The sequence below is a fragment of the Sabethes cyaneus genome, chromosome 2, assembly GCF_943734655.1.
Source record: "Sabethes cyaneus chromosome 2, idSabCyanKW18_F2, whole genome shotgun sequence".
Classification (NCBI taxonomy): domain Eukaryota; kingdom Metazoa; phylum Arthropoda; class Insecta; order Diptera; family Culicidae; genus Sabethes; species Sabethes cyaneus.
In genome coordinates, this window is record NC_071354.1 from 135,423,564 (window position 1) to 135,435,873 (window position 12,310).

The window sequence follows — 12,310 nt, forward strand, 5'->3', positions numbered from 1 at the left end:
GCAACACAGCTTGTTATGGAACAGTATAACATTGCATATCTCTATTACCAGAAAAGCGCAAAGATTGAAGTCTAACTAAGCAACAATTGAAAGAAGTATGTATCATTTCATACCAATTTAAAACGTTATAATAGCATAAGCTACAACTTGTTCTTCCAGTAATTCAAATTTAGTAATGGAGACATAATAAAAACTTCGTGTTGACGTGTTGACAAAAACAAGCAGCTTAGAGATATTTCAAAAACCAGGAATTGTTATTCATTTGATATGAGCTGTCAAATAAATTCATGTTATCACAAAACATCTCAAAACCTTAAAAATAACGACATATGTTTTCAAAGTACGCTTATAGTGCTCTTAAAAGATTTTTTTGCATGAAAATTATTTTCTAATTTGTTTTGTGTGTTACTTGGGAAGTTACGAAATTTACCACAGCAGCATTTAATGGTCTATACGATCGAACTAGAGTGACTATATACAGAGTGGCGCCAAGTCATCCCAAATGTATGCAATGCGGTTTATCCTAGGTTTTTCTTTCTCTTTCCTGCATACGCGTTGGATAGGTTGTCTGCTCGATTGGAATGACACTGACAGATAATTATCATTCCAATTTTGACATTGTCGCCACTCTGTATATAGTCACTCTAGATCGAACGTAGCCTCTCAGTCCTTAAGTTAAGTATAAATCACATCAATTTGTGCCTTTTGTTTCATGTGGGATATCCAAGTAGACATGAAATCCAGAAAGTTCGTGTTTACGGGTCGACCAAGCATAAATCCGTGTGGGTCAGTGGAGACGTGTATCCAATTATTTGCTACCATATTTTCAAATATTCTCATCGTGGGCCGGTTTTTTTCGAACAGCTCCAACGCACGCTCCCAACAGGATCGGGATATTGACTCGGGCCATTACCTAGTAGCGGAACATGTGCGCTCAAAACTATCGACGGTTTATACCTCACGACACAGTCACCCTCCTCGGTTAAACATTCGGCGATTAGACAACCCGCGACTTGCCGAAAACTATGCGCGCGTACTGGATTAAGCTTTGTCTTGCTCTGTGGAGCTAGATGCTTCGACCCTCGAAAACGGATGGAGTGTGATACGCTCTGCCGTCAATGAGGCCACATCCGTGGTGCTAAGTAAGGTAACTTCGAACGCACGCAATGCTTGGTTTGACGTGGAATGCTAACAAGCGATAGAGAGGAGAAAAAAGCTTGGAAAATATATATAATCATGTCCACGAGATATAATTTGGCCAAGCATCGACGAGCGCGAAATGAATTTACCACCATACTCAAGAGGAAAAAGCGCCAGAAGGAGGACAGAGATCGTGAGAAACTGGAACAACTATTCCGGGCTAATGACACGCGTAAGTTTTACGAGAAGGTGAACCAAGCTCGTAAAAGCTGCACTCCTAAATCTGACATGTGTAGGGATGAGGGAGGGGATCTAATCACAAACGAGCGCTAGCTGGTCGACAGTTGAAAGCAGTTCTTCGATGTGAACCTCAACGGCGATATAGCAGAAGGATACCCAACGCAAGTTTACCTAGGAGTGCCTACAACAGCATAGGGAAGTATCAGACGGGTTTTGTGGGGGCCGGTGCTACAACGGATCAAATTTTTACTCTCCGACAAATCCTCCAGAAATGTCGAGAATACAACGTGTCCACGCATCATGTTTTCGCGGATTTCAGAGCAGCATACAATACAGTTGAACGCAAACAGCTATAGCAGATAATGCACGAGTACGGTATTCCGGATAAACTGACGCGGCTGATCAAAGCTACCCTGGGGCGAGTGATGTGCTACGTGCGCGTTTCGGGAACACTGTCGAGTCCTTTCAAATCGCGCAGAGGGTTACGGCAAGGGGATGGACTGTCCTGAATGTTATTCAATATCACTATTGACGGTCAAATCCAGCTAGCGGACATTGAAACGAGAGGAACGATCTTCAACATCATTACTACAAACCTTGAGACGGTAGAGGCAATCTATGCCAGACTAAAAACGGAGAGAGGAAGGATAGGGTTACAAATCATTGCGTCGAAAACCAAATATATTGTAGCAAGAGGCTCCACGGAAGGTAACGTTTGCCTCCCATGGACAGAGATTATTGACGGCGATGAACTAGAAGTGTTATCAACCACGTATATTTGGGATCTCTGGTCAACGCCGACAATAATACGAGTAAGGAGATTCAACGACACACTGAAGCTGGAAATCGAACCCACTTTTCCTTCCGCAAGACACTTCGATCAACGAGCATACGCCGCCACACAAAACTGACGATGTTTAAAATTCAAATCAGACCGGTAGACCTCTAGGGACTTGAGACAGCAACTTTGCTTACGGAAGACATACGTGCACTTGTCGTATTTGAAAGGAAGGTGTTGCGGACTATTTTGGGCGGCGTACAAACGGACAGCTGAGAGTGGTGTACACGTATGAACCACAAGTGGCAGGCACTACTTGGAGAGATTCCTTAGTACACCTGGCTAAAGTTGGGAGACTAGGGTGGGCAATGTCGCAAGGATACCGGACGACTGTGTAGTGAAATCCGTTCTCTTCAAGAACCCCACCGGCACCAGGAATACAGGAGCTCAACGTACTAGATGGCTCAACCAGGTTGAAGGTGTCCAGGTGTCGTGACGCGCAACAAATTGGCGACGAATATTCCAGGAGAGGAACTCTGGATACGGCAAGAGCCATCCCAGTTCTCGGCTGGTAAAGTTTTTTTTAGCATGAAATCACGGACACGAATCGGGACATGGAAAATACTGACCCTTGCCCAGCAGAGTAAGCTGGCTTAACTAACAAGGGAAGCAAGTTGCCGGAAGGTTGCAATCCTGGGGCTGAGCAAGGTCCCTTAGCCTAGTATCCGGTTAACATAAGACATCATCGAGACAAGTCTTGCTCTACGATACATACGAGGTGAAAATGCTACTCGTAGAGAGAGGAGTTGGATTCCTACTGAGCTTAGACGCAAATGAAGTGGACCTTGATAAACGAAAGAGTAATCGTGGTCAGATTTAGGACATGGGTTAGATACTTTACTGCAATCTAGTGCCATGCGGCAATAGATGCTGCCGACCTGCAAGAGAAAGATAGTGTTTTTACAGCCAGCTGAACAGTGTCGTTGAGAAAATCCCGAAAGGAGATGTTTAACGGAGGTTTAACGGAGATGTTCAACGGCTCAAACAATGCGAACGAACATTGATGTATCGCTCTTTTCCCATAGACCTAATATGCTGGGTCACAAGCGCAGCACTGATGTTGCTTCCAACCATCATCTTATTATCGCTGAGATTCTCTACAAGGTGTGCAGCGAGCGGAGTGGAGTGGATTACGGATAAAAGTCAGAGAAAGATCGAGTGGAGAGAGGCAGACCTAGAGGCTCACCGCGACGTACCTTAGCCAGCGACATCCGGGCTGTTAACGAGAACTTGTCTTGGTGCAAGGTGAAACTCATGGCGGTTAACCGTCGGTAGTAAAGACGACTGATTCCATCCCTTTGTTTTGCCGGGCTGGCGGTCATGGACCAATAGGACAAACAGCTATTGATGCTATCGAGGGAACCAAACAAGTCCATTTGGCATTGTGACATATGTCACTAAGTAAAACTACCATATTTGGTATAAAGGGAATCCTCGCGCTATTATCGTAACACTATTGTATCCAGAAAAAATCTCTGTTGATGCGCTTTATGGCCCGGTGTAATCATAAATACGTATTTCTTTAAAAATAATGCCGGTCAAAGAGTAAATGATACCACTACAAGGCTATGACGACGAAACTGAATGCATTAAATGTGGAGAAGGTGTGGTTTCAACAAGACGGTGCCACATGCCATACCGCGTGTGCCGCAGTTGAATTATTGAAGTAAGCGTTCAATGAATGAAAGATTTTGTGTTATGGACTCGTGAATTGACCTTAAAGGTCATGTTGTTGACCTACATTTGTGGGACTGAGTGAAGTTTTCCGGTCTACACCGATAAGCAGAAGACGATTGACGCGTTGGACGACAACATTCGTTATGTTATCATTAATATACGGTTTCTGTTTCTCCAAAAAGTGACCGACAACCTAAATTTGATTTCCGGCGGCTAACCTTGGTTTCGTGAGAAGAAGTATCGGGGATCTAGGTTAAAACGGCCAAGACATGTTTTTCGAAAATTCATGGCAATGGGCCCAAATAATTGTGTTTAATTTCAATTTAAAATTCTATGTCTTTATAAAAGTTTTACGCAAGTTTTACGAGAAGGTGAACCAAACTCGCAAGGCCTACACACCAAATCCTGACATGTGTAGGGACGAGGGAGGGGATCTTATCACAAACGAGCGCGAGGTGGTCGACAGGTGGAAGCAGTTTTTCGATGAACACCTCAACGGCGATATAGCAGCAGGAGACGCAATAGAAGTTAACCTCGGAGTACCTACAAACGACAACAGCGTACCGGCTCCCGATCTCGAAGAGATCCGACGAGAAATCGGTCTGCTGAAGAATAATAGAGCCGCCGGGAAGGACCGACTCCCGGCAGAACTCTTCAAAAATGGCCAAGAACCGCTAGTAACGGCACTTCACTGGCTGATTTCAAGGATTTGGGAAGAAGAGAAACTACCGGAGGAGTGGATGGAAGGCGTAGTCTGTCCCATCTACAAAAAGGGCGATCGGCTAGACTGCTGTAACTACCGCGGCATTACGCTGGTCAACGCCGCCTACAAGGTGCTCTCCCAGATTCTGTTGCGTCGTCTATCCCCAATAGCAAGAGAATTTGTAGGGCAGTATCAGGCGGGCTTTATGGGGGCCCGTGCTACTACGGATCAAATTTTTACTCTCCGACAAATCCTTCAGAAATGTCGAGAGTACAACGTGCCCACGCATCATATTTTCGTGGATTTCAGAGCAGCATACGATACCGTTGAACGCGAACAGCTATGGCAGATAATGCACGAGTACGGTTTTCCGGACAAACTGACGCGGCTGATCAAAGCTACTCTGGAACGAGTGATGTGCTACGTGCGCGTTTCGGGGACACTCTCAAGCCCTTTCGAATCGCGCAGAGGGTTACGGCAAGGGGATGGACTGTCCTGTATGTTATTCAATATCGCTATTGAAGGTGTGATCCGGCGAGCGGGCATTGAAACGAGGGGAACGATCTTCAGTAAGAGTAGCCAACTCCTAGCCTTTGCAGACGACCTCGACATCATTACTAGAAACCGTGGGACGGCGGTCGTAATCTACGCCAGACTAAAAACGGAGGCTAGGAGGATAGGGTTACAAATTAATGCGTTGAAAACCAAATATATGGTAGGAAGAGGCTCCCGAGATAGTAACGTTCGCCTCCCACGGACAGTGACTATTGACGGCGATGAGCTGGAAGTGGTTGATGAGTTCGTATATTTGGGATCTCTGGTCACCGCCGACAATAATACGAGTAAGGAGATCCAACGACGCATTCAAGCTGGAAATCGAGCCTACTTTTCCCTTCGCAAGACGTTTCGATCAAGGAGCATACGCCGCCGCACAAAGCTAACGATGTACAAAACGCTAATCAGACCGGTAGTCTTCTACGGACTTGAGACAGTAACTTTACTTACGGAAGACATACGTGCACTTGCCGTTTTTGAACGAAAGGTGTTGCGGACTATTTTTGGCGGAGTACAGACGGAAAGCGGAGAGTGGTGAAGACGTATGAATCACGAGCTACAGGCACTGCTTGGAGAGATTCCTATCGTACACCTGGCGAAAGTTGGGAGACTACGGTGGGCCGGCCACGTCGCAAGGATGCCGGACGACTGTGTAGTGAAATCCGTTCGCTTCAAGAACCCCACCGGCACCAGGAACAGAGGGGCTTAACGTGCTAGATGGCTCGACCAGGTTGAAGCCGACTTGCGTGTCTCGAGACGCGCAACGAATTAGCGACGAGTAGCCCAGGACCGAGTACAATGGAGAGGAATTCTTGATACGGCAAGAGCCACCCCGGCTCTCGGCTGAATAAGTAAGTATGTCTTTATAAAAAAAATCGTCATATTTAATTTAATTTAGCTTGATATTAAATAAGTTTAAATAGTAGTTTGTTTTGTAATGTAGAAAAGGTTAATGAATTTTTTTTTCATCAAACAATTTGAAATTATAACTGCTAAGCTTAAGATACCATTTAGTGTTAAATGTAAATTAATAAGCAAAAATTTACATCTAACTTGCTTAAGAATACTCTTGATAAACAACTTTATAAAGTTATGTCAACAAAATTTTCCATCTAGGTATTAATTTGACAACGCAATTGATTGGCATTTCCTCGTAGAGGAATAAACTCATGATTGGCAGACTCTCATTTGTTTGATATAAAATACTTTAAAATTTGTTCGCAATTCACAAGCACTCGTTCAGCTAGCGAGCAGCTTGCGAAGCAACAGATAGCATTGGCAAGACAAAAGATTTCGGTCCACGGTCGGAGCCATCTTCGTCCTTATCTTATCGCACTAGTCGTTGCTTTTTGTCCGTAGCATGTTTTTCGCCAGTCAAAGATTTCTCCAATATTCCGCACAGCCACAGCCTTCAGCTAGAGAAGAAGGGTTCACAGCTAGTGCTTTCCGATAATAAAGCAATTCATTTCGGTCGATGGTGCTGTAATTTGAGCCGATAAAAACCGACACGACAGCTTTATCTAGTGCCTTCAGTAGGAAGTTTTTTTCTTTCCTTGTCCTTTTGTCAAGCCAAAGAAAGTGACGCACCCGTTTGTAGTGCAGATGATCCGAGCGTCGTTCAGCGCCTGGAGTTGGGAGCATTCTTCTTGGATCGGATTAAAACTTATCCTTTTGAGAGGAAATAACTAGTAAGAAGCATCGGTGTCAAGTCAGCCAAAAACAGCTACCTTTGGTTCGTTGGTGTTGTCGTCGTCGTAGAAATAACGAGAGGAACGTGATTTTGTCGCTTTCGGGCCACCAACCACAGTTAAGTTTGTCGCTTTCTGCCATACACCGTCGATACCACCGGCTATAATGGTAGAATAAGTTGGTGATCCTGCTCGGGACGGATCATAATTAAAATTTCATCGAAGCTTGTGAAATTAGTTTTTAATTGGAGCTGTCAAAGTGAACAAATTTCCTAGCGGTATAGCTGTTAGCTTAAATGAGGAAACCATTGCTTCGTGTACGCTTGACTTCGTTCGAATTCAGAATAATAATTGGAAGACGCTTTTTTAGAGTCGATTCATGATTTCAACTTTCTTGTTCTCTGTTTATAATATTATATGAATTTAAATCATTACTCTAAAGTTCATCTTGCGACAACGCAATACAAAATTATGTACAATCAAACATTGCACCGCCAATGGAGCATTTGAAGTATTTGAGGCAGTTTCCATCTGTGCAACATAAATGGTGGTAAATTATTTAAGTGACCAAAGCTGCCACAAATAGATTCCTTCGCAGTGCTCAGTTAGTTCTTCTCTGGCAGATTAATTACCAACAAGTAAACTTCTTAAACGGATTTCACATGCCCCGCATCAAGCTGTGCTCCGTGGCATAGTCCAGCTAACGTGTTGCAGACAGTCCTAAGGTTGCACAGTAGAGGAAAAATGCTTACCATTTCTCCCAGCTAGCATTTTGTCCAACACCCTAGAAACCGCTTTCAGCCGGCCAAAGAATCCTCATTCATCTGGTGCAATTTTTCTTTCCTCGCGTGTTGGAGTGCTCAGAAAAAGCCAGCAGACCGTTTTCAATTACTTCATACCATTTGTCCATCCGTCAAGCAGTCACTTGGAGTGAGCCGTTTTTTCCTTCTTCGGACTTCCTTTCCCACAGCACAGTATGCAGGGTCTCTTGCTGGCTCATTCTCACCCGGCCATTCTCAGCTTCATTTGTACTAGCGAGCTGTCCATTCCCGTTTGTGTTGATGTGGATTTGTTTTAGCATGGAAGTCTTTTTATGTTCTGTCGGACCAAACCGTACCGTGTAAATCCCAAATCCAGCCGGAAAGGTATTCCTGGATGCTTTTATTCACCTATTCGCTTGTAAGAGGATTTCCCCCCGCGCGCGTTCACTAACATTGGCCACGAGGATGTTCTTTTCTTACGGCAAGTGGCCGGCCAAAATGGCTTTTGGTTGCATTTTACACGCGCTTTGGGAGATCTCTGGCCATGTCCTACTATAGCATAGGGACCTTTGCTTTGGGAGTTTTTTTTCTGTTGGATTTATTTTGTCGGTTATTTTTCTGTTGTTTCGGTGAATTCGTTAAAAGGACATGGAAATACTAAACTGGCTCCAAGTTACGTTTCAACGATTGCTCGGGCGACTGTGGTTTCATTTCGAAAATGAAACTAATTAAAAATTCCCTCTGGGCATGTGAAATGGGAGAATGCTGATTTGCTTTGTTCGACCTTAACGGTGCCGGTTTCTCGCTTTGAAGTACGCTGCAGTTGACTGGACGAGCTATGTTTCGAACGTAAGGTTCTTCAATTTATTACAACTGACAGTGGAGAGTCACAATTTGGCCAACTGTAGTGGACGACCGATGCGGTGCTTGGCTGGTTTATACTCGGTCTGTTTCTCGAATGAAGTTGGGCGACATTCGATAACAGTGGTGAATGAGGGGTTTTCCCTGGAGACCAAATTTGAAGCAACGAACGATTCAACCTTTTAAATATGTTCGACATTTATTAGCAGTCTGTGAATGGTGGACTAAATGTTATAATGATATTGATTTTGGATTCTGGTGTTTCAAATTAAAAAATAATCATTGCATTTCTTCCTGTCTTCTTTTTCTGAATCGACAATGCTCGGCTTTATGTTGTCAAACCCATTAAAATCTGTTAGCAAATACTCAAATGAGAAGTCCTACCCCACCCGCCATATTATCCAGATATTGTAAAGTTCGATTATTATCAGTTGTTGCGTTCGATAGCATATGGTTTGGTTGATCAGCAGATCCGCTCATTTAAAGACATCAAAAAATGGCTTGTGGATAACCTCAAAAGATGAAGATTTTTATCGTAACGGTATTCGAGCTTTGCCAGAATAATGGGAAAAAGCTGTAGCGATGCTCAATTTATGAATGGTTTATTTGTAACCATTTTTCACAATCATTTTTAGATCAAAAATATCGAGAACTTAGTTAATTCCTTTGGAATGAATGTCATTTTGTTTGCAAATATTTCACGAACAAATTGGATCTTTATCAAACCCAAAACAAGTATGTCAAATATGCTCACTGCAATGATCAACAACAAGCTGCGTTTCACGGATAACATAGCAATTTACATCCCACTACAATACCGATAACGACAATGCGTCAAACATTTTGGCAAACAACAGTACAGCGAACGAATATTCTACAACATTCGGATAGCTAGCGGTTTACGGTAACGGTACGGCTCACTAATAAGATACTTTTCGAATGTGTGTGAATAAAAAAAATAAACAATTCCATTCAATGACTCACCTTTGCTAGCTCCGTCCGGTCCTCTCAGTATTGTGCACTCTTCTATGGTTCCGAATGCGTTAAACAACTGTCTTACATCCTCCTCGGTCTGCTGCTTGCTAAGCATGCCAACGAAAAGCTTTCGATCTGTGTAAGTTTTTTTTGAATGGATTTGGTATGGATTGGAACATGTTAGTGCGTGAGTATGGGTTTGGTTTTGTTATTTCCAAACACAGTCACACAAAGGTTATGGGATGTTTTCGAAACAATAATGGCATGGTGTAGCGTGAGTTGTGAGGTGTTTTCCAATGTTTTGTGATGTAAAGGCAAGAACAATGGGAATCACATAAAAGGAAAAGAGAAAAAGAAGAAAAAAGTAAATTAATAAATTGCTTTTGAGTTTCATGTGTTTGTTTTGTTTTTATTTTAGATAGAGGATTGACAAACTAGTAACATTAGGAAGTGTTGCAAACATTCAGAACACAGCTTTTTACAACTTGTAATGAAAGAATATCTGATATACGAAATGACAAGGAGTTTTTAATAAAAATAAAACACAACACTTCATTTGTTAGGTAACTGTTATTCGAAATAGAATGAATAATAAAAAATACATTTACGCCATCAATGCTGTCAAAAATACATGGAAAACATTTGATATAAAATAAAAACGTGGAAAACTTGTTAAGCAAATTACAAACATTTCTAAACTTTCAGTCAATCGAACTCGTACCATCTATAGAGAGCATCTAATTCGATACAACGGGCTCTGTCACACGGGCTAATCCACAACGATTATAAAAAACAACACTCATATTTAAATAACAAGTAAAAACGGTTTACAACAGCAACACATACAACTTATATTCTTTCATATGGAGGTGAGTAGTTAAGCTCCTGTACGCGTTGCTCACGTTATTGAGCCCAAAAGTAGGAAGCAAATTAAGTTTCTGAATACCATGAATAGAAGTCCGATGGGAGCAATTTGCTTCCGGTAACCTTTCACCTGCAGCGTCAGTTCAGTACAGCAGTAAAATTATCTCGTCACTTTTGCCTCACACTCCCAGTCGATGTCAGTGTCCTTTCCTGTTCGCCATGATTTTTGGGGAATAAAGATTTATGATTCCTGCTCTGTATATCACAACCGCCCAACGTATACGTGTATATATATTAAATCGAGGCCAGCAGCTAGTGAACAAAGTTGTAATCAAAAGCAAAACTTTGCTACCGTAAACAAAATAATATCATAAATCAAAATCTTTCTCGTAAATCTATTAAGACGTTGCAAGTAGACATCCTCACACGGCTCAGCCGCCGGCCTGACCGAGCCAAAGACCATCCGTCGTGGGACTTTGGTATGATACTAGTGAGTGAAAGGATGACGGCACCCTGGGTAGATTAAAACCTCCCCAACCTCCACCACCCTGGTACTGGAGTCGTTTGCGGGAGAGGCAGAAGCGGCACTGCAAGGGGAAATGATAAACTTCTTCTGCTTCTTGGCGATGATGCACACAGGACGTGGAAAGCCCGCAGGAAGTTTCCATCATAAACAACGATTGGATGGCACGTCCGGAGGATTTCTTTCATTTATCTTCGGTATCTTGTGGCACCCGGGTACGGGGCGTTTCTCGACTTCTGTCAGTCAGCTAGTCCGCAATGGGCGCCCGTTTCGAGTGATAGCAACGAAACCTTTTCGGAGGCACTTTGGCCCCTCGGTTGGGATGCATTCTAATATTTTTGCAAGTATTTTATCGATGCCATTGCGTACAGTGAATAAGTTTCTGCCCAATAGACGTCATCAATTAACACGTTGTGTAAAAGTTGGAGTGAAATGAAAAGTTAGCTTAATTTGAGAATAGAGTGTTTACGTTTTCGAAATTTAGTTGTTATGTTTTTCATTGAGAAAATATTTGTATAGTCGACAGTTCGAATAGGAACTTATAAATAGAACGTATTTTCTATGAAACTGTTCAGGACAAAAACAATTTAACAGTGCGGCGAAGTTTTGCCTTAAAGTAACGGTTTTGAACCCGAAGTTAAATATTTTAGAGTGATAACTCCGCTGATTCAAAAGTGTCTCCATTTTTGTAATGCAAGAGATTAGGTCGTACGAATAAAAGTTTTTTTGCTTCTTCTATGCAAACCACGCGGGAGAAGTGTATTAACTCTTTCATTCATACGGCCTACTGGTAAATTCCCCGTACTGTGGTATACGATTATTGACACGAACGGATAAAAACCAAAGCCATCATAATTCAGCCGGTGCGGACTAAAGTGATTGAGAAACTCTCAACAACATCTTGAATATTTTTTCCAGGTTGTCAAGCAATATCGGGAGTACAACTTGGCCACGCATCATATTTTCGTGAGGTTCAGGGCAGCATACGATACAGTCGGCGAGCACAGCTATGACAGATAATTCACGAGAATGGTTTTCCATGACAAACTAACGCGCTGATCAAAGCTACCCTGGAGCAAGTGATGTATAACGTGCATGTTTCAGGGGTACTCTCGAGTCCATCCGAATCGCGCAGAGGCTTGCGACAAGGGATGGACTATCCTCCCAAGTAACAATTTGAGTTTTCTCACCCTCTTATTATGGTTTTTACGACCAATTTTGAGCACTAGAGCCGTCATAAGTACGTAATAAAACTAGCATTGTTACTTGGGCTGTATGTTGTTAAACATGGCTATTAAAGGTGTGATCTAGCGAGGGGACATCGAAACAACAGGAACGTCAACTTCTAGTCTTCGGAGACGACGTCGACATCATTACTTAAAACCTTGGAACGACGAAGGCAATCTACGGCTTGAAGGATTGGGTTACAAATCAATGCGTCGAAAACTAAATATATGATATGAAGGGGCTCCAGAGAAAACAACA

At 42.7% G+C, this 12,310-nt stretch overlaps 1 protein-coding gene across 1 annotated transcript in view; it reads right to left on the bottom strand.

Moving 5' to 3' along the window:
• Positions 1–11,922, bottom strand: part of LOC128736040 (CUGBP Elav-like family member 4) — a 170,177-nt gene extending 158,255 nt beyond the window's left edge. The window contains exons 1-2 of the mRNA XM_053830523.1: positions 11,895–11,922; positions 9,448–9,573 (exon numbers count right to left, since the gene is read on the bottom strand). Of these exons, the coding sequence (XP_053686498.1) occupies positions 9,448–9,573; positions 11,895–11,922 (154 nt within the window). The remainder of the gene's footprint in view (positions 1–9,447; positions 9,574–11,894) is intronic.
• Positions 11,923–12,310: the final 388 nt, after the last annotated feature.